The sequence below is a fragment of the Haliotis rufescens genome, unplaced genomic scaffold (assembly GCF_023055435.1).
Source record: "Haliotis rufescens isolate VD_foot unplaced genomic scaffold, xgHalRufe1.0.p SCAF_31, whole genome shotgun sequence".
Lineage (NCBI taxonomy): Eukaryota > Metazoa > Mollusca > Gastropoda > Lepetellida > Haliotidae > Haliotis > Haliotis rufescens.
In genome coordinates, this window is record NW_025964013.1 from 3,673,876 (window position 1) to 3,698,549 (window position 24,674).

The 24,674-nt window shown below is 41.4% G+C and overlaps 1 protein-coding gene across 3 annotated transcripts in view; it reads right to left on the reverse strand.

Moving 5' to 3' along the window:
• Nucleotides 1-24,674, reverse strand: part of LOC124136734 (amiloride-sensitive sodium channel subunit alpha-like) — a 101,783-nt gene that overhangs the window by 44,482 nt on the left and 32,627 nt on the right. For all 3 annotated transcript variants that reach the window (XM_048380609.1, XM_046502732.2, XM_046502730.2), the window contains one exon: nucleotides 18,314-18,560. In XM_048380609.1, coding sequence (XP_048236566.1) covers nucleotides 18,314-18,516 — 203 coding nt within the window. In that variant the 5' untranslated portion in view covers nucleotides 18,517-18,560. The remainder of the gene's footprint in view (nucleotides 1-18,313; nucleotides 18,561-24,674) is intronic.

Genomic DNA, 24,674 nt, shown 5'->3' on the forward strand with positions numbered 1-24,674 from the left:
ACATATGATTTTTATGCCAGCATATTATTATTTCCCAGAATAACATCAGTGAAATGCTGCCTCACAGAGGCAGAAGTGGCCACAGTAACCTACGTGTACAACAACACAGTATGTCCTGGAAATCCAAAGCACGTCAGTTTTCTGCCTTGTCAAGTGCTACCGAGAAAATACTGCCATACAGTTTGGAGAAGCGTTTAGGGTAAAGCATGCAATAAATATTCTATGTATGTACGTTCAATTTTCAGATAATATCTTAGAAAAAGAATTTCTTCGAACAAATCCATCAACTTGGGACCCCCTACGCAGTCTAGTGGAAGAACGTCCGCCCGGAGAGCGGAAGGTTGGGGGCGGAAGACGCTGAAAAGACGCTGCCTGGCACTCGGCATTAAGAAGCTAAAACTGGTCGGCTCTGAGTCAGTATTCTGTGTCTGTGTGGGGTATTCATGTTAAACTGCGGCATGGTATCTCAGTGTGCTAGCTATAAAATCGGCATCAGTCCGGACTAGTACAATTCAGACACATACGCGCACGCATGCACGTCTCTATAAAGTGGTTTTTATAAGGACGGTGTCAGTTGAATTAATTATAAACTTCTGTCAATGTGGGGTATTGGTATGGTATGACAACATTAAGTGTGTGTTTGTGTACGGAGGGGGTCTTTCTGACTTGTTATCTTCAGTGGGGACGGTTTGTGGAGTGGAGATGAGGGTGGCGCCCACTTGACAGTCAGGGGTTTGGAAGACATTGAGGTCCACATGGGGTCAAACCTCCATGTCACATATGGAGTCACATAACCGCCATATCAAACTGTATCAAACATGTCGAAATAGTTCTATAGTGTCTCCACTGCCGTTGTAGGCCACGATAGTAGAATCACAACAAGCCAACCCACGGCGTAGTGGTGGATAAAAGATCATTATCCACATCGGAGTCATACTTCGGTCACAGAGGACGTATGGGTGACTGATTGGATCAGGATGTTATTACACGCGTGGCAGTGAGGATATCATCAATGTATTAACATGTTGGTAGTTGAAATAGATGTAGGCGACATAACATTAGGTCACGGATTAGCTGGCCAGGGTCATGGCTCCGGAAGTTCCCTTTCATTGACAAACTAATACGGGAACTTCATTCATAACTTGCCGTGTGTCCTCGAGGTTGACGTAGTCCCGGCGTACACATCTGTGTGACACAACGTGAGGTGCCAGGAAGTCAAACGTTTGTAGTAATCTATTAAACACTTAAGTTTTGACAAAAGAACATAAACTACTAGTTTACGAATTTAATTTTCATAGATCCAAACATATGATAAAACTTTTGTATTATGGCCTGGAAAAACTAGATGTATTCTCTGCTACAGAACTTTTAATATGTGTGATGTTCCCGTCTGAAGTGAAAGTACCTGCGTGGCAGACAGGGAACATGTATTGGTCCATTTTCATTCTCTCTTGAAGAAGTGTACCTCATATGATGAGACACGTTAGTGACCCCAGTGTATGACAGCTACACTTAGTGAGTCATAGCTAGATTTGTATCCTACAAAATATGTCTTAGAAAATAGAAAACGAAATGTTTGTCGTAAAATTGTGGAAATCGTTGTAATGATGTAACTTTAATCAAACAACTCGCTAGAGTCTTCGTAGAACGGGCATGCACGACCGTACCTCAGTAGTGAAATGTAGACACCAGGGACTGGAGCTGCTGGACCAATCTCGACATTAAGGGCAAGTTGGAAAGTTAAAGTCATCCCTCTTTCAATATTTGTTTCAAATAATTCATGAGCAATGAATACTGTCGACATCGCCCATTGAAGATACTAATCAACCATAACGTGGATTAATATTGTGGAAATAGCATGACAATGTTGATCTATATTTTGAAACTTGTATAGCTCCTGTGTTGAGTTGCCAGAATAGTTAGGCGCATTTAACAGCAGAAAACAACACGGTTTAACAACAGGCACGGATAGTCGTACTAAAAACCGTCAAGTTAATTATTATCTAAATACTGACTTAAAGGACAAATGGTATCCATGTTGTTTTTTCGCTGACTAACTTATTTTCATCCTCCTTAATCTTACACGACTGACCATGCAATAATGTTGTTCGTGTGTCATCATCTTAAAAAAAATATATGTTATCTGCTCCACTAAATACATTCTTACGATAAAAAAATGTAGCTACATGTATACAAATAGAATCATCAAAAGTCTTTCATTAATCATAAGAAATCTAAATTTCCAAAATCATAAAAAAACTAGTAAAAACAGAGACAAAACCATTTTACTTATGATAATACCTGACCTCTGAATCTATGAATGTAAGTGCAGGTGAACACTGATTCTCAATTAGTTTGTATTTTAATCCTACGCGAATATTATATAATTAAGTCCTTAATATCTATGTGTAATTGCACATTAACCCACACGAACTTTGTAAGTAAATATTGAAAAAGTTATGGTAGGAACACGGAAGGATTAGCAGCGTCAGAGCTCCACTAAAACACCTGTCTACACCACTGTAAGGTGGTGGTTTGCTATCGGCAATATGTTATCTCAATTTACGTTATTTCCGTAGTGTGGGTATATGATACAACGACTTGATAAAAAAATAATCTGGATTTAGAGAAACCGGGTACAGATGCTTCAACACAGAAGGCCCTTGATGTCTTTACGCAGACAGAAACATATCTCTCATGGAACCTAGGCTATCAAAACATAAACGATTCCCAAACTAAACAAACAGAAAAATGTTCGAAAGATTCTTGCCCGAAAACTGTAAATTGAAACGGCACCATTTCACGATGTCAGCATAATTCAAATTTCTTCGCTCCACGTTAGACATCACACCTTCTTCAGGAACATTCATCGCGGAGTCCATATCCCATTACTGTGAGATCCAAAATCATTTATCAGAACCGATATGGGCTTTGATGTCATCTGCATCTGAAGTCCTGTAGCTCTGTTCTCTAAGGATTTGTTTTTGATGTGTGTTTTTAGTTGTTTCGGAGAAATATTTTGCATTTTAAACTTCATCTTTATTCACTGAACGTATCTCTTACGGAAAAAACATGTATCGATTTCAGCAAATGTCCTATTCAATCACTCACCACATGTGAAATTAAGATTTGATGATTATTGTTACAAGTGTTCAAAACCTCATCAGACATCGTTATTATGTTCACTATTGCTTTGATATTAGTTTGCCAGCTTCGAGTATGTTGCGTGTGGAGAATCAAGCTGAGATTGCAATATTATAGTCATCAACACGAAACCCAGCTTCAAGGCGTATACTTAATGAGGTTTGTCTGCATAACACCAGTAGATTGCCGATAACAGCAACGGATTCTCAACGGCAGGCATCGTGCAGTGTTTTACAACTGTGGCCTGTGTGCACATGCATCTTCACACGGAATATATAGTTTATGCCATGTATTGTTTGTGTGTTGAGGTCTGCAAAATAAAGTAGAATTGTATTTTGCAGACACTTTATGATAAAATCATATATGGACAAATCTATGTTTTCTGAATTTTGATTTCTCAAATTGTCATTAAAGGCTTGTAATGGTAAATATATTGAGGGTTTGTGTTCTGTAAGCAAAACTAAACAAATATAATACAAAAGACATCCACTCATTGAGATGATTCAGATTTACGGTCAATGTCACCTAAATCGAAATATACCTTGAAAGCGTTCTTCCAAAATACTCAGACCATTCAAAAATACGTTCAGCAGATGCGGCATAAATAATACCTGGTGTTACGTGTCAAGGAAACATAATGATACAGAGCTTTTTTATATGACCTGACTTTATTAGAATACAAATGATTTCCAATGCAACCAGCAACTGATATACTTGTGTCAGTCCTAATATGCAAATGATACCGGTAGAGAAGGACGTGCGTACCCTTTTCTTGAAACACCTGGTGCCATCACTGATTGTCAGTGGTTCATACAATTTTCGTCGCTAATTTGCCTGTTGTGCCCATTGGAATCTGTTTCGCCGGATAACAGAGACTGATTAGTCTTTGACGTTGAAGTATGCTAGGTTGCATGTGATTTTCGAGATGTCGATCTTGTTGCAACAGGTATATCATCTTGCCAGAGTGAGTGAGTGAGTGAGTGAGTGAGTGAGTATGGTTTTACGCCGCTTTTAGCAATATTCCAGCAATATCACGGCGGGGGCCACCAGAAATGGGCTTCACACATTGTACCCATGTCGGGAATCGAACCCGGGTCTTCGGCGTGACGAGCGAACGCTTTAACCACTAGGCTACCCGACCGCCCCACTCCATCTTGCCAGAGCTGTTTGGGATGATACATTTAGGCTGGGAGTGCGTATACCGACTCAAACTTCATGCCACGTTATTCAAAAGAGACCAAAGATGAACATAAACAGATGCCAGAGATGGCTGCCACAAAACATTGTCCTTGCTGCAGACAAAGACTAGCGAGTTGGATGTCAAATGAACTACATGTAGTGTTTAGGATTCTCTAAAATATTCTCAACTTCAACGGGTCCCATTTCTAAGAGGTTTACCAATGCCACAATAAGATCGTCCAATTTAAACGGTAAATATAAAGATGAATAAAGATTCTTTGGATTCCAAGACACGTGAATCGGAACCGATGTGGTCAGGTGCTGAGCTGAAATACTACTGACTCCTTCTCCTGCGACATCTTGACATCTTCTCAGTAGAGGAGAAACCCAGCCATCTCCCGTGCGAGCAATCGGTCTGTTGCTGTCCTTCGTCTTGTTTCATTTGAATGATACTTACTGAGCAATTATGATTGGCCTATATTTACATGAGCAGCACACGCTGAACATAATAATTATGTTTTGTAATCCTCTCACGATATTTCTAAGATATAACTGTAAGTATCCTCTTGTCATTTATGCAATGTTGAATGTAAGGGTAATGACATACTGCACTGTGTTTGGAAGACTGACGTATACATCGATAATAATCTGTTCCTTCAGATGTTGTCTGGTGCCATTTTCACATGACAAGGGTAAGTAGACTCTACGAGTTGATCCTGTAAGTCGACGATAAGTATACCTTACAAGTAGACCCTGGTACGCATTGACAACAACTATATGGTCTGTCAAGACAAGACACTTGTCGGTATCATTTTCAGGTGCCTAGATTCGGTATGTAGTGAATACCAAGCTGTATTAACATTGGACACGTATATCTATTGGAAACATGGAGTAGATGGGATCGTGCTTTTCGCAAATCATATCAGAGGATGGCAAGAAATGTACCTTTCGAACTCAGTTGTAGCAATGTCATCGTATCTTAATTGCGTGGATCGATGCTCATGATGTCACTGGATTGTCTGGTCCAGATTCGATTATTGACAGACCGCCGTCATATAGCTGGAATATTTCTGAGTGCGGCGTTAAACAACAAACAAACAAACAAACAAACAAACAAACAAACAGTTGTAGCACAATCTCACGATGAGCTTGTCAGGCTGCAGCTATACCTTACTGAGGTTTGAGAGCAGGTGTCACCAGGCTATTGCGACTAACATGACACTTATGATAAGGATTTGCAATATCAAGAAATTTGAAACATAAGACATGCCTATTCGACAAAATATCAATGCGAAACAACTTTTACAAGGTTTGTGACAATGAAATATTTTTTTATGAAATGATACGCTCGACATGATTGCTCAACGTTCAATTGGACTGACGTTGTTTCGTCCAGAGCGCGGCATTGCGCGATAACACGCACCTTTCACACGAAGCCTTCATTGCAGCTATGAGAAAAAACGATTCATAATCTAACTAAATTACATAGCTCATGATTGGATATCGTGATATATATCCATATAGTTGGGCTGGAGACTGCAATCACTGGGGCCGCACTATCAATATTAATGGATTCTGGTTCCGAAAACACAGTTGTTAAGCTTGATGTTATCGTTTTACTATACCTAATCTGCATATGAACTAACAGCGCGGATTAGGCAATTGTTGTTATGCCTTCTTAGTTACAATTAAAACTGCTGGGTCCTTTCTGTGACGAGAAGAAGATTACGGATAGAACACACGGTGCAAAGTAATGGGATGCAGTTTGACATTGAGCAAGATTGAAGGCGCTTAGCATTGGCTCACTGCACGATTTATAAGAGCACAGATCTCAAGCCAGAACGCTCGCAAAATTTGATTTTTTGGGGGGTAATCTATTACAGGGCTTTTATCGAGAATTGTGACTTATTGTTTTCACTAACGCTTATTTGAGGACACTGTGTGTGATTCTCAGTGAGGCAAGATTCGCAACATTTGTTTTAAATATTACACAACCTTTTCTACTGTTGTAGATTGTTTAATGATTACTCCTCCGATGGTGGGGTACCCTACTTTTGTCGCACGAGTCGACTAAGAGGGTTGTTGTTTGTAGGTATATAACAAATTCTACCAAGAATTTTGAAAATACTCGATTTTGATTGGTCAATCAGAGGTATCAAGTCTCAATACACCATCTCTGAAATAGCCGATGTGACGGCCGCCTCACCGCGGAAGCTATTACTTTTAGATGAGTACTAATTTTACAGTCATTGTCGGTAGGCATATTTAAATAATTTAATGTACAATTATAGGCTACAAAATGCAAAGTTACGGTTACTACAATATTCAATTGATGTGTGGCGATTCATATCGTGCAGAAGACACGCTAGAAATCTACAAACATAAAACATTTCAAGATTTAAGGCACATTCCTCGTGCAGTGATGACTTAGTATAACACCACTGCCACAGGCTGATTTGCATACCATGTGATATGTAAACAAACGCACTAATTCTGAAATCAGAGCAGAGTGGCGTAATGCAAGCCTTTCAGGTGCGCTTTACATATTGCTGTGCACAGTTACATAGATATGTTAGCGAAATTGCGACAGTGAGGTGCATGGCCACTATGTTTTATAAATCAAAGTGGCCTTATTGACAGCTCTCCCTTGGGTTTCGATGACAGCACGTGGAGCCGTATAACCTATGTAAACAAAGGATAACTACGCTAATGCAAATAGTTTTTCACGTTTTAGGATATTTTCTCTATAGAAGTTGACCATTCTCTGACATATGTTTATCGAAATGTGTAGACATGTCAAAATCGAAACATATGAAAAACGCATGCAATATCTTGAATGGACTGTGTAAAATGTGATGAATCGTCGCATTGCGCGGTCCTGTAGCACACGTACTATGCTGCCCACAAGGAGCTCTGGGTGGGAGAGTGGTTTTGCGCCACAATGAGCGATATGACGTTCTTCAGGCGTGCCCGCCTTATGTAAACTTACGAAAGTGCCTAGCTCTACGCTTCCAGTGCCCGCCATAAGCTCGAGTAAAGCATAACGGTGTAAACAAAGTGTTTGAGTATACAGGGCGCAATATTTTGTGCAAATGGTGTTGTTGGTGATTCCGTAAATTCTGATCGAGAAACCACTCGAACCACTGGACTCAATCCGTGCCGCTTCACTCAGTGTATTTGCTGACACCAAGTAGTGCGGGTTAGTCATGGTAGAATGGAGATACACATATTGTGTTTTCAATATGGAGCTCGGTTACCTGTAGACTTAACCGTGCTAAATTTAACATTTGAAACCTCACCCTGCGCGTTCGTACCCAATTCAATTCAGCGCTGTTAAATCTACTGATAACCTGGCTCTACATTGAAAATAAAGTATGTTTATCTCCCCAAAAACTGTAAAAAGCCACGCAAATAACCTGGCCTTAACACACGTTGTTGTTTTTATTAAGAATACGTACAGCAGTGCGATCTCAATGTCTTTGTTCATCCAGAGCATCAAGCGAATGACATTGCACACTCATCATCATATAATAGACCGCCTAATGGAAAGCGGAAGGTTGTGGTTCGTTCTCCGGCCGTATCAAAGTACGTTAAAAGATGGTACTAAGCGTTAACACGACTCTCTACCCCCCCCCCCCCCCCCCCCCCCCCCCCCCGCACGGTCTTAAGGATAGTTTTCACTGGAAGTTGGCCATTTACTGATATCTCGGAGTCATTTTTAATGTTTCTAAGTGGGTTATCCATGTAATACTGCTGCATGGTATCTCAGTGGGCTAGAACTATAAACCAGACACACAAGCGCACGCACGCACACGCACGCACGCACGCGAACACACATATGTATAATTTTGAAAGCTACGCTTCACCTCACCTATAATCATAATAAGGTCGTTTCTTCGTTTGAATCTAGCAGATCCTTCTTTCCTAAGATCATGGATCGGAATGCGATGGAATTAACATAACAATTTTGTTCATACACATACCAAGCTTTTCTTTATATGACTTCAGCAAACACAGGACAAGTAGTGTTCAACCGCGAGGCCCATCTTTACTTCATTAAATGATTTATCATAAGGGGTCTTGGTAATCTCCCAAATATCATCCAATAAACACATTTCCCTTAGTATTGGAGACAGTGTGGAACGGCGCTTTCCACAAACACCCAGTTTGGAAGGTAGAAAAAACACCTAAGAGCGAATGCCCGTCTAACATACAGTAATGAAAAGTGCTGTGGGCTGTATCTCGAGGTATGGGATTTTCCCAGAGACTTACGATTTCATTTATTTCAATCTGTTTGTCTTGGCACTGGCATTATTGATAGAAAGAGTTACGTTGAGTTTTTTTATGTTCTCTAGTGAATTGCGGTAATGTAAAGCTTTTATTCCCAATCTCTCTATAGTGCTGCGCGTGATTCAGTGATATTGTTTTAAGATCCACAGCGAGAGAAAAAACATGCTCAGTTGACCAAGAGTAGTCATGTTTTACGTTTATTGTTTTACAAGTTCCTGCTTTGTATTATACCTTGAATTGCTTCCGAGAGTTAAAAAGTAATTGAGAAATTATCTATCTACGATCAGTATGATCTGATTTCAACCTGACTCAATTTCACAAGCCACCGTCACATCATATAATACATCAGTTAGTTCGCGAACACCTGGTGTCATCAATTATTTTCCATGCTATTTACAGACATGTACGCCAGTTGGTGTAATGTTGCAGGCATATTAGAAAGATAATACCAAGTTCTTGAGATATTATCATAGCACTGCTTCGAATCATCAAAATGTTTGGCTTCATTTTAGAGTACGTAACGAACCACGTGTATGTGTAACGTTTTCTTCACATCGTTGAGAGAAAGCTACGAGGCATATTATCCTCACTAATCCTTCCATATTTCATTAATCTTAAAACACATAATGCTAACAAGAGAAAGGGGTGTGTAATAACCTACGTAACCCCTTTAATGCGTTGTCCTGGCTGTCAAATACACCCATTTAACGCGGACAATGGTCAAACAAATTAGAATATCCTGCAGCTTTACGTTTACAAGGCTTTTAACTTGTCACCATTTCCAATTGTCAAAATACTCCTCATGAACCATTGCCTTGGCAGCACAATAAACAGTATCCTTCCAGTGTACGTGGGTGTGCATAAAAAATACAGAACTAGTTGTATCGTGCAAAGAACAACGCTGCCAAATAAATGTCTGTGCGTTATCCTCGACAGAAACCACTGTCCGTGCGGAAAATATTTTGTCTTTCTTAATAGTCTAAGGGTTACCCTAAAGAAGATATCCTTTCAAGAACCTTTCATATAATGATTGCGGTCTTCTCTTCCATCTAGTGTTGGTAGCTTGGGTGTCTACAGGTAATGTGAGTCGACCGTGGTCTAGTGGATAGCGCGTCTGCCTGGAAACAGGTTCGATCCCCGACTGCGTCATACCAAGATACGTTCAATGATGGTTCTTGTTGTTACCCTGCCTGACGCTCGACATTAAGGGGCTAAAACATGGACTGGTCGGCTCGGAGTCAGTATACTGTAAGTGAGTGGAGTAACAGCAGCTTGTGATGTATGACAACCTGATGAGGAGACATATTGTGTATAATATCTCTACATACATAAGATGTTTCTGAATAGTAACAGAGAACTCAGATCGCGAATCACAATTATCAAGCCATTCTTGCAGGATTATATTAGCAAACAGGACCATTGTCAGAATTGATTTAATCCAGTCGTTGGGACGTTTACCATCCCGAACAAACACACAGAGTTGAATTGCGTTTGATGAAGCAGCTTTAAAGCACGTCCTGATTTCCCCCCGGGGTGTTATTGTTCATAATTAAAGAAGCGATGTTAATTATTCATGGTCCACACATCGCTCTTCACATAACATCGAATGTTTTTAATTCCGAAAAACCCAGAAACAAAAATCAGATACATGGGTTCTCTTGAGAACTCACGTGACGGGACGCGAAGTGGCAATGCTTTGTTGTATATTGTATATGCCCGCTACCTAGGGGTTACTCTACGCATGTCTTTAACAGAGCAGAACTGATCAAGGCGTAATTGAATTACTCTGAGATAATTACAAAAGTGGTTAAAAAAATAAAAAATATCCGTTAATGACAGCACAAGGTAACTGTAATCAATATTTACCTGTGACCACAATAATGGTTTATTTCTGAAATGAATTCTGATGAAAATTAAGAAAAACTAAAATGATTCTGATACACAGCTGACCGATGTAAAATGACAGCAGAGTATTAGTTTACATCGAACCAGGAAGCAAAAGTGTAATGGTGATTGCTTCAACTTTCTCGAGCGTTACTATTCAGGTTATGCTCCTATTCATCAAATTCAATAGGTCAAGGGACCGCCTCCGTGGTCCAGTGGTAGAGCGTCCGCCCGGGGAGTGCAAGGTCCGGGGTTGGATCCCCGGTCGCGTCATACTAAAAGACGATAAAAGGTGGTACTTGTAGTTACCCTGTCTGGCGCTAGGCATTAAAAGGCTAAAACAAGGACTAGTCGGCTCGGAGTCAGTTTACTGTGTCTGAGTGGGGTATTCATGTTAAACTGCGTCAGAGGGCTAGCACGATCAATTGTCACCAGTCCGGACTAGTACAGCAAGCCACACACACACACGAGTGCATGCACGTGGCTACATACGTGCACATTTTTTTGAAGCGACATTAAACCCAATTTCACCTCACCCAATAGGTCAAGGAACCTTTAATTTGTCTTTAATATTGTTCAGTTCAAGTTTTAGATCTATGAACAAATGGTGTAGGTTGAGCGGAAAGTCATGGACATATTTCAGGTGACTGAATTCCCTATTTTGCTGAGTTTCAGTTTTCATGAGCTCCGTCACGAGCATCCCACTACTGGCTCAGTGTCCGATGGGGTCTGCACGACTGTCGATTTTCCAGCGCCAGGAGTCATGGCAGAATCTTCAGACGGTGACCATTGTCCACATTTCATAACAAGGTGAGAAAAAGACTCGGTTTCCTGGTCTTTGTGTTGGATGAACGTTGATACACAGCAATGCCACAAACTACACGCTCTACCCGCTCCACGACAAGACTCCACGACACGAATTTTTAAATGCATTTTCATTGGTGTGGCAAAGACAAAGCATCCATTAAACAGAATGGGAATGCGGTATCGAACGGCGTGAGCGCACAGTAATAAAGGACTGAGGTCAAACTCAGTGTGTCGTTTTAGTAGTTCAATGTCTGAGAATGATTTTGACAAGGGTTGTCTTCATGAGTCCAAGTCGCCGACATAATTAAACTCCTGTGTGAATGTTCATTAACCTCGTTGTTCTGAGTGGGGATTGGCGCTGAGCAGCTGGAACTCTCTGTCAGGGCACCGAACTACCTTCCAATCATTCCGTCAACAGATATTCGTGGAAGCTCCCAATGTAGAATCTACTTTTCGTTCATGCGTTAGGCTTTCATTAATTTTTTAGAACAGTTTCATGGCGGGGGAATAACAATGACATCTCACATAGTTCCAAGCGACAATTGAGGCGAACACAGATTCTCATAATGACGACGACCCATTTCTGTTGTCCCTTCCTTCATATTGCTGGAATATTGCTTACAATGGCGTAAAACCACATTCACATGCGCAGTCTCCAGTATCTGAGTCTTTATGTACTTTGAAACATATACAAATCCATGCGCACATCACACAACCAAATCATCTTGTGTTTGATTGATTGATGCAATCAAAATGAAATTTTGATATTGGTATATACGTTATACTGCTTATACATTATCTCATCTCTATCTTCGGTGATAAGATATTTCCTTTCATCTATCGTATTCGATACACTACCCCCGAACTGTTGTTTACCATTAAGAAACTACCACAAGGCATGAGAGGAACTCCTTCCAAGTGTCATTAACAAAGCTTTGCTTTGTTGTCTTTAAAATGATCAATTAGATATGCTACCTAAACTGATGACATCATTAACGGTGCCTGCTAGTGGCCATCTCTCATCATATACCATCCTCCGGACCTGCTGTGCATCTGAGACAGATGCTATCGGCGAAGTCAGTCGTCCTGGAAATGTCAGCAGACAGGACCGACCTGGAGGCAGTCTCCAGTGTGAATGTGCACGAGACGTAAATGAATGTGCGATAAGAAGGAACTTCAGAAATTGATCTCCTGATTACGAGATATTAAGCACTCAATACGCATATATAACCATCAGGAAAGCTATAACACGTGCACCACACTGATAGTGTGGTTAATGTATTTGATCATGGTATATACTAAACGTATGAAATGATGGTTTCTATTTTATCTTAAATTAGAAAATCATGACACAAGTCTCACTTCATACCGTTAACAACCTCCTACTTGTATTTTCTAAAACATTGGAATTAAAGAAATACATAAAACATGACGGATGGCGTCTTAGCGCAAATAAACATTCTCATGAAATCATTTGTGATAACAGATCATGTATACTGTTAAACCTCGTTATGTCCAACGTGAAGCGTCGAGTTCCTGGTTGTCGCGAACTCATTTTTTAGTCCCAGATTCCAAATTAAGCATACAATTTAAAATTCCCCTGATGTCTCGAACTCAAACGTTTCTTCCAGGTCCCCACGAGTTCGACGCAATAAAGTTCGACTGTATGTGTCGAGGGATACATAAGGCATCTGGTTTAGTGAACGTACCTTATATATATCTTCATGTAACTTAAGATACGTAATTTGAATTTCAGATTAGGCAATGGGAAGACTCGTGGTTACTAGAGTCAGTCACGTCATGAATGAGTTCAGTATGTGAAGTCAGGTATTCCCGGAACTGGATGGTGTATCGAAACTGATACATCAGTCTCAACATAATGTATTGTTCTAGTGCAAATGGCTACAATCAGAGTCGATACATTATATCACATTTGATATGTATATCCCAAACAGGAAAGGATATACAACTAAATTTTTTAGAGGATTGGTCACAAGTCACATGCTTGCTCTATACACAACCCTGACACTCAGGCTCCACACACACAACCCTGACAAGCAGGCTCAACACACACAACCCTGACACGCAGGCTCCACACACACAACCCTGACAAGCAGGCTCCACACACACCACTGACACGCAGGCTCCATACACAACCCTGACACGCAGGCTCCACACACACAACCCTGACACGCAGGCTCCATACACAACCCTGACAAGCAGGATCCACACACACAACACTGACCCACTGGCTCCACACACACAACACTGACATGCAGGCTCCATACACACAACCCTGACAAGCAGGCTCCACACACACAACCCTGACACCCAGGCTCCATACACAACCCTGACAAGCAGGATCCACACACACAACACTGACCCATTGGCTCCACACACACAACACTGACATGCAGGTACCCAGATACGCAGGCGTCACACACACACACACACACACACACACACACACACACACACACACACACACACACACACACACACACACACACACACACACACACACACACACACACACACACACACACACACACACACACACACACACAACCCTGACAGGCGTGCTCCACACACACAACACTGACACGCTGGCTCCACACGCACAACCCTGGAACACAGTCTGTGTTGGTATGAACAAAAATAGCTTATGGAAATTTCAATTATTGGTATTCTTTGAAGGTTCTTTTCATGCAGTTACTTCACTGTATAAGGGCGTCAAATGCTGCGTTGGATTAAACGGCCAGTGTGCGCCTTGGATCGACGTGAAGTGCGACAGGATACATATTATTTCCCCTTTTATTCACTGTTTCCTTAATGATCTGATTATATCTGTTATTCAGATGTCTCATGGAATGATATTCGACAATCGAAATCTGGGCAATTTAGCTTAAGCAGAGGAAATCATTTTAATCGCGGATAATGAAGAAAATATTAATCTAATACTCGATAACCTCAAATGCTTGTGACTGGAGAATGAAATCGCTATCAATGCAACAAAGTCCAGATTAATCCACTTCGGAAACCTTCCGTCTACAGAGCCACAGGCACATTTGTTTATAATAACGCCGATTAAAGTTGCCATTGCAAGTTTTACGACAATTTATGATTGCTGCTAACAGAACATTTAGATGGGATTGGACAAGCAGCAAAGAGTCGGGAAAACAGGGCATTGGGGCTCCTGATTTCCACGTGGTAGATCCTGGGTAGCATGCAGTACGTACACGACACTACTGTGGAACCTATAACCTCTTGAGTATTTATGAAGTTAAAAATAAGGCAATGAGGGTTTTTATAGGTCTAAGAAACTTTGCGCTATACAATTCTGTATCAGGAGACATGCCAGTGGGAGAACGTATCCAAGTTCCATGAACGCTTTAGATCTCTTTAACAACACATAATATCCAGGAAAGTGTTAATGTGGCCCAAGAAAATAGAAAGAGACAGTCTTGGATAACTTCATTGCAATGGATAATGAATATCACTATCGTCATTCTAGTGAAGAAATGAGAGACAAAGTATTTGAGAAGTACAAAGAAGATTGGACACCACTAAACCAAGTTCACAGTCTCAGTGGTAAAAGAGGAAACAAACTACGTCTGTACAATCAGTTCAAGTGCGAATATGGTGTGGGATAATTCAACCAAGTACCTTAAATATACTGAAACTCAGGCTCTACACACACGTCCCTGGCAGGCAGCCTCCCCTACACACACAATCCTGACGCGCAGGCTACACACACACACACACACACCCTGACATGCGGGCTCCGCAAACACAACACTGACATACGGGCTCCACACACACAACACTGACATACGGGCTCCACACACACGACACTGACATACGGGCTCCACACACACAGCACTGACCCACTGGCTACACACACACAACACAGACCCACTGGCTACGCACACACAACACTGACCCGCTGGCTACGCACACACAACACTGACATGCAGGCTCCACACACACAACACTGACCCACTGGCTCCACACACACAACACTGACCAACTGGCTACGCACACACAACACTGACATGCAGGCTCCACACACACAACACTGACCCACTGGCTCCACACACACAACACTGACCCGCTGGCTACGCACACACAACACTGACCCACTGGCTCCACACAAACAACACTGACATGCAGGCTCCACACACACAACACTGACCCACTGGCTACGCACACACAACACTGACCCGCTGGCTACGCACACACAACACTGACCCGCTGGCTACGCACACACAACACTGACCCACTGGCTCCACACAAACAACACTGACATGCAGGCTCCACACACACAACACTGACCTGCTGGCTACGCACACACAACACTGACCCGCTGGCTACGCACACACAACACTGACCCACTGGCTCCACACAAACAACACTGTCATGCTGGCTCCGCACACACAACTTGAAACGTTCCCTCCACACACACAATACTGACATGCGGGCTCCACACACACAATCCTGACACGTTGGTTTTACACACAAAAGGCTCCACACATACAGAACACTGTGTTATTCTGGCTCCACGTACATCACTGTAATTTGTTTTAGAAATGGAGGATTCTAATGTTTGGTGTTTAAGAAGCTATACGGGCAATACCTTGCTTTAGAGACTACATCGCTGTATATCTTGTAAATCCCCGTTTGGTTCACTCCGGTTCTTGTCTAGTTCTGCCTCGGTTGAAACTCGACTACAACCACGCAATATAAGAAATGTCTGGTCAATATATCCCAAATGGTAGACTGTGTTATTGCAGTAACGTATCATACCGGGAATGTACTGTCTAGGGATGTAATCGTTGGTTTGCCGAGACTTCTGACAGTAATAACACCGATAGCAGTCATGAGTTTAGGGTGTGACCCTTCTTCAGATGTTACACAACAGTGAGAGCGAGCTAGAGATAACGACGCCTGGAATGTTATTTCAATCATGTGAGTCTGCCTAAGCACGGAGTGGAGGATTTCGTGTATGATAATTACTTTGGTGAGACCACTACCGCTGCTGACAGATCCAGGATTATAACCAGTGCCATCTGTAGATGGAACCCATGGCCAGCACATGACTAACACCACAGTTACCCCACTGTTTGTCACTGACCCGGAAAGAAATTCGGGGAATAGCGTGCGCTGTGTTTCTTTGTTTTTTCATTACATGTCAGCCATTTCTGAGTGACATGCGATAGCTTACATGAAAGACTAGATAGTATTCTGCAGATACATGTGTTTGGTCCACAATCTGAGCATGAAGTTCGATAGTTGTGTAAAGGCGCGATGCTTCCGGTGAAATGGGTTGACAGTGGCTACCCCGAAATCTAGATTGTGAGTGAGTGAGTGAGTATGGTTTAACACCGCCTTTTACAGTATTCCAGTTATATCACGGCGTGTCAGCTTTGTGTCAGCTTAGTGATGCAGGTCTCAGACGGTTACCACTTCGGTGAAACCCTCGGGCACGGGTATGGTGCTAACAAACCTAGAAACATAATTCGGGCGAACCGGGATTCGATCCCACAATCATAGGTTTCTGGCGGGCCCAATGGACGCAACTCTGCACAGCGAATTGCGGCGCCTAAGACGACCCGAAATCTAGATGATGCATCGATACTGATATGTTGCAGTGTAAAAGATAAGCGTCAGGTGGGTTTGAACCAGCATGAAATCTTCCTTGGAGTGATATAAAATAGTGTAAAATATCGCTGTAGTCAGCAAAGATGGAAATTATTGTGGTCTGAGGCGAAGTCCTGGCATGTAAGGGACGCAGCTCTGCTCACCCAACACAACTTAATTTAAGTGATCATCGCAGTACACAAAACAACATTCTAAATCATGGGGGCGGGGAGGTAGCGTAGTGGTTAAAGCGTTCGCTCGTCACGCCGAAGTCCCGGGTTCGATTCCCCACATGGGTACGATGTGAAGCTCATTTTCCGGTGTCCCCTGCCGTGATGATGCTGGAATATTTCGAAAAGCGGCATAAAACCATACTCACTCACGCTAGATAATGGGGAAACGACAGATCCAACAAATGAATGAGTGAGTGAGTTGTGCTTAATGCCGATTTTAACAGTATTCCAGTTATATCACGGCGTGTCAGCCTATTGTGGGAGGAAAGCCCAAAGTTATACAGGTCTTAGACGTTTACCACTTTGGTGAAACCCACGAGCACGGGTATGGTGCTGACAAACCTAGAAACATAATTCGAACCCACAATCAAAGGTTTCTGGCGTGCCAAAGGGACACAAATCTGCATAGCGAAATGCGGCGCCTGAGACGACTGGCCCACCCGTGCCCCCTTAAATGAATGATGAAAGAGTAGTTCCCTGCACATCAAGGGGTGAACTGTTGCCGTTACTTGGTATCCCCCTGTTTATGTAGGGACACGCTGTGCAGCTTAGAAAGTAGCCCATTATAAAAATATCTCACTTTACATTAATTGGCCGACATGTTAGGTTGTATTCCGAGACACTCTTCCGTCCATAACTCACATTTAGGAGTTTGAACAAAATGGCAGTTTCCGGAATTATCAATCATTATGTCGCGTAATGCATAACATATTACCAAGTGTTGTTCTAGAGTAATATTTCTAGGCGGACAAATAGACTATGAGTAATTGAGTTTGGTTGTACGCCGCTTTAGCACTATTCCAAAAGGGGCAGTAGCGTAACCTAGTGGGTAAAGCGTTCGCTCGTCGCGCCGGATGCCCAGGCTAGCTTCCCCATATGGGTACAATGTGTGAAGCCCATTTCTGGTTTTCCTCGCAGTGATATTACTTGAATATTGCTAAAGACGGCGTAAAACCATACTCACTCACTCACTATTCCAATAATTCCCCAGCGGAGGACACACGGAATGGGCTTCGGACATTGTTCCTATGATGGGACTGGAATCCGGATTCTGTCGAGCGCATACCAGGCTACCCACCGCCCCAAATAATCTGTGCTTCGGGCAGTCGGTATTTGATCAGCGGATCTTGTCTTACCTGCGTCCCCGGTAGAGGCGCGACCCCACGATAGAAGGGATGCCATGCATGGTAGAATGGCGGGCGTAATAGATGAGCAAGTTCTTAACTCCCTTCTTGTCAGGTTCGCCCGCGTCCAGAGGATCATCTTCCTGAAGTACATGGGCTTTGTCCTCCATTTGCAGACACTGTAGCCGCTTCATTTCGTCGTTTTGGCTCATCATATATTCCCCTGACTTCTCTGCAGGGTCAAGCTTTTGTCAGAAATCTGCAAAGAAATAACAACAATTGGTAAGTTTGATATCCGGAGATGCCGTGCAATGCTAAAAGGTTCCATGTTTGGTGCTGATTTAATAAATGTATAATCAACTTAGAACACTAACAATTTCAACAGATGAGTCAGCACAATACACACCGCGAACCCCATATATCCGGACACTGACGCTACAAGTACAAATCTGTCAAAAACAAACTTCCTCAGATATCACTAAAGGTCCTTCAAAAAGTAATTGTCCGGACAGTGGGGAATACGGGGCAACGGGTGGGGTGCCTCAGGCAGGGTAACAACAAGTACCATCTTTAAACGTATTTTGCTATGACGCGGCCGGGGATCGAACCCACGACCTCTCGCTCTCTGGGCAGACACTCTTCCCACTAGACCACGGAGACGATCCCAAACAACGGGTCCTTCTGTATGTTTATATGCAGTTGATATAATACTGCTTCCTACCTTCATTCTGTATGTATGCCGACGTATCACCAGTGTATCGCTGGTGTAAGAACAATACCTATGTACAAGTATGTAGAAAGAGACTGGCTTCTCAAATATTCAATTATCTCAACGCCCTTAGGATACAGCCTGGCAAAAAGCTCGCAAAGCATAGATGTTAAGATGTATCATGTTATACAGCTCTTTGTGGATATTACACTCCTATCAAAGTGATGTACAGGGTCGTTTTTAGCGTATTATACAACATTAGTATCATGTCCATCATACCACAAGGTCTGCAGGGCTAGCCTCTCCCCTGTAGCTATTCACAACTATACATCTCCATGCACACGGAGAACTACTGTTTCGGCAGCCTCCGACTTACAACACACAAAGTGGGGTTAGATTGTGAAATAATTGGTGACCATGATTAGTATATACCATGCCTTTGTAATAACCCCAGATTAAATGTAACTGTAATCGCAATTATAATAATAACAGCATCCTCTGCACAAAGTGACATTGAGTCTTTCCGACATCAAAATAAATTCAGGAAATGATGGCAGATCACATGTACGCCCGCCGCATATTAGAGGTATGGATTCGGTGCTCTCTCACAATATAGCAGTGCACAACATCCACGGAATTAATTGAGCTTGGGTTTAAGCACATGCTTCTAAAGGAGTAAGGAAATTATTGTTTTCAATTAGTTTGAGAATCAATTTCCTGTAGTATTAAAACATGGCTTATATTTACATCTTTTTAGTGTATGTTTTTAAAGAAGAGTACTCCAATTTATTGTTTTTAAAAAAACTTGAGAAGCAGTTTCCTGCAGTTAGAACATCTGGTGTTTTAAGGGCAAAGCGTGAGTATAAACAGGTCGTTTGATGCACGGCACTATTGTTTGTATTGTGTGTATAAAAATGTCTCGTATGTTTCAAAATTCAACATGCAATGGAACGCAAGTAAGATTCAACTCCAAATCTACCAAAAGCCATACTAATACCCAAATAACAGGAAAGCTGAAGTAACCATCTCACGCCTTAAACTCTGACCATGACAAGTTATGTCCATCTTGCAGTTAACCTGAATCCCTTGATCACTTGTAACTGGAATGTCAAGACCATGCCCCAGCCCGGACTCGTTAGAGTGAGTGAGTGAGTTGGGTTTAACGCCGCTTTTAACAGTATTCCAGTGGCGTGTCAGCTTAATGTGGGAGGAAAGCCCGAAGTGATGCAGGTCTCAGACGTTTACCACTTCGGTGAAACCCACGAGCACGGGTATGGTGCTGACAAACCTACAAACATAATCGAGGCGAACCGGGATTCGAACCCACAATCATAGGTTTCTGGCGTGTCCAAGGGACGCAACTCTGCACAGCGAATCGCGGCGCCTTAGACGACTGGGCCACCCGTGTCCCCCGGACTCGTTAGAACAACAATTACATTTGTGTCCGTTATCTTTCGTAGATCTCCTAAAGCCAAGATATGCGATAGCAAAGGCCAAACTAACTCTATTTCTGAGATATGGTCAGCTACCCGAACGAATATAAACAGAGCTGCCAAAGAAACTCTATAAATTTCTAAAAATCCAAATTGAAATCATATCAATGAGAAAAAAGTTACGTTATCAACACGAAAACAAGCAATAGATATGTGTACTCTACTTCCACACGAGTCCCAAAGAGGGACAGGCCAGGCGAAATTGCAAAGGCAGAAGGCGACCTCTTCAACACTTAAAGTAACAATATCACGCCAACATTACAAACAATAGCGAATTCGATGGGAGCAGTTGCAATTCTTCCAAGTTCCAGATGTAGCAGATACCTGTATTTATACCACGGAGGTTTTGAGTACACAAGAAAGGTGAAAATCTGTACTCATAAAAGGCAGAGAACCAACATTTACACGGATTCCGTTGCAAATTTGATGGGCGTGTGGGAATAAAGTGTATAAAGTCCTATGAACTTCTAGGTGCTAATTAAACAATCCAGTTGCCACGAATAAAGCCGTGCTCACACCAAGACACTATCTTTTCTTTGTCTCGACACCCATACTGAATAAATATCGGAATGCTCAGTTTTGTGGTAATAATCGCCAGATAGGCTGATCCGTCGAATATGCTTTAATACAGTGTGCTGAGCACTCAACCACTATTTTCTTATTCTTAACTATATATACGACCGATCGGGATGACACCGTGCTAGTCTGCTCGAGATAATCTCTAAATCACTGGTTCCCGAATCAAGGAACTGTTTATCACCCTCTTTCCTGTTGGGTCCATTTTTGATAAATCGAATGTCAACATAGAGTCCTCTAATAAACACAACACACACCGGTGTAATGCCAGACAGGTCCTGCACATGTAATGCATCACGGACACCGACATCCAATTACTACACTGACTGTTCTTTAAGACTGTAATCCAATATAATGTGGGTGACAAACGTTCCTCCTGAGGTATACACTCTTCTCCCGTCGTTGAATGCGCGTCGTTGTTAGCGCAAATAGATTTCCAACATTCTAATGTAACTACATTCGTTCACACTTCATCTACGTTCCGTCAGCAGCACCGGCCACTCTTCTGCTTTTTGCAAGTTTGTAGACAATTTAAAAAGCGATGTATCTCTAGAACTCTAGAACCCATATGGAATCCTACCCTGCCGATACGTCACTGAAAGTGAGAATTATGTCCGCTGAACAATAACAAATATTTTAAATCAACGCCAGATAATCTCGATTATTCAACGAAACAGATTCCAGTGGCATAAAAGGCGATATAAAAGTGAACATTATTAAAATGGCTTAATGACAATCAGCGATGACACTAGGTGTTCGCGAAAAGTGTACGCATGTTAACGATTTGACACAGAATCATTTGACACCTAAAAATGTGCGACTTTTGTACATATGTCAACTCAACGCATATATACTTATTTCCAATATTATTATGGGGCAAAAGGATGAGGATTATACAAATTTGACATATTAGAAATTATGCTTGTAAAATATTTATTGGGGTAAAAACAAATGCATAAAATGGTATGGTATGTGATAGATGTAACAGGTAACCAGTGTAAATCTACACTTATATTAGGACATAAAATGTTGGTTACAGATGTTGAATATCTCACCCATGGGGTGTCAAAATTTGTGTTATAAAATGTTGTAACTTAGGATTTAAATGGACCCAGAAATTATGTTGTCAGACAACTATTATTTACATATGGCTATATATGTAAAAAAATCTAATTCTCATTTTATTAATATTCACACGAAGGCTAAAGGATATGTACTTGCAGAACCTGTGTCAATGTTTATCTTCAACCAATAATTTCTGTATCTCATGAAATGTTAAAAGCACATATTGATACAGATCAGTGTCTGTATGATCTTAATGTTACATGATCGTGCTGTGATCGGTATCGTGCTGTTGACAGTATTTTTAGCAGAGATTTATTAAGACTATGGAAAAGGGTTTTGTCGCTTTAAATTAAAACAGCTAGACATGCTCTATCAGTATTTCAATGATGATGATACACCGATATGCTTAGGAAGGCGAGAACACACTGTGTAACCTGAATAGAGTTGAAGATGAGTATCTTTCCCGCTTCTATGTCCTCTCTAGTCTCAGTTTAGAATTAAGTTGGACCATCTAAATGTATTGTATATCTAAATACATACACATTTATTTTTATTTTAAAAAAAACCTTTAAGAATCATCTCTGTATTTCTATCGTGCACATCTGTACAGAACAAAATATCGGTAACATTAGTCTCTTACTCAACATGGTAAATAAATAGTTCCATAGGTCTGTGGCCTCCCACGTTCAGAAATAATACAATTGAAATTAAATTTACGAGGGACGATTCATCGTTTTCTCTTGACATCAAGAATGCATATGACACCAAGAATGCATTACCGTTGCACACAGCATATTTTGGATGAATGTCCTTTTAGGAATGGTGTTATGAGTAAGTCTGGTTTAACGCCGCTTTGAACAGTACTTCCAGTTATATCACTGCGTGTCGGCTTAATACAGGAAGTGATGCAGTTTTTAGCCGTTGAGGCCTACGAAGACGGATTAGAACAATGAACCGGACAAACCGAGATTCGAACCCTCGATCATTAGGTTTTTGGCACGAAAAGTAACACAACTCTGCACAGCGACTTGCGGACCCTCAAATGATTGGCCACCCGTTCCGCATATTCGTTAAGCAAGATAACATTGTTGATTTCACTGATACTCCTCATGACCTGTTGTAATTCGCACCTCAATGACATTTTGTTAATCGCAGAGAACGACACTCGACAATCTTAACCACAGGTTTGTGATCATAATCCAAGAAGCTGTCTTTCATTTTGTTGTGGAAACTAACTTCATTTAATCTCTGGCGTACGTGAACTTTCAAAGCACAATCCTCCAAAGTAAAGTTAGATTTGTGTCTGCTCCAAAATTGTATTACTGTACATAAATATCGCAGGAAGAATATTCTGAAAGACGACTCGTCAATCTCTTCTACAGGCTCCAGTTACAGAAATCCATTAAAGCTCTGAGGTGAACGTAATTCCCATACTTCGCAATAGACTTCCGACAATCCCAGCGCTTGCATTGTGGAACGGGGACCCGGTCTTCAAACGACATTTCCATTGCGTAATACATATCCTCAATGTCCCCCGACACACAACGAAATACTGAAGCCACTTTGCGTGGTGAAGTTGAACCATGGCAGTAGCAAATATAACTCATTATTAATCATAACAATTTTTTAACCGCATTGTTTGGATCAATTTTTAACATCGAAAAAAGTGATGATATGTCCATGTGCCAATTTTGCCTTATTCATGAAGTATGAATTTTCAATTTCTTCAGAGGTAAATGAAAATATTGGGTCTTGTAGTCAAGACAACGCAGGATAGACCATTCATTTCCAGAATCAGCTACTTGTCAGAGCATTCAATTTAATTATATTAGAAACGGAACACTTTCAGAGTCCGAAGCCTTGTTGCGGAATTCTCATTAATCACCTCAATAAACTTTTGTCTGGGCCCTGACTAAACTCTATGTGTTTGTTGTGTTAGGGAATCAAATCTGCGTTGTTGCTGTGTTACATGGTGATAAGTCTGTCTGCCTGTTTGCCAGACAGAGAAAAACTCACAACCCTGATTGATTATAAGGCCAACATTTTTTTTTCTATTATTGCTGATTCTCAAGACATGAAATTGACGGTTCATGTTTGTGTATAATCACATAACGATCTGCAGAAAGAAAGCGTAAATGTATAATTTCATAACGATCTGCAGAATGAAAGTGTAAATGTATAATCTCATAACGATCTGCAGAAAGAAAGTGTAAGGGTACACTCACACAACGATCTGCAGAAAGAAAATGTAAGTGTATTATCACATAACGATCTGCAGAAAGAAAGTGTATAATCTCATAACGATCTGCAGAAAGAAAGTCTAAGTGTATAATCCCATAACGATCTGCAGAAAGAAAGTGTAAGTGTATAATCCCATAACGATCTGCAGAAAGAAAGTGTAAGGGTATAATCTCATAACGATCTGCAGAAAGAAAGTGTGAGTTTATAATCACATAACGATCTGCAGAAAGAAAGTGTAAGTGTATAATCACATAACGATCTGCAGAAGAAAGTGTAAGTGCATAATCTC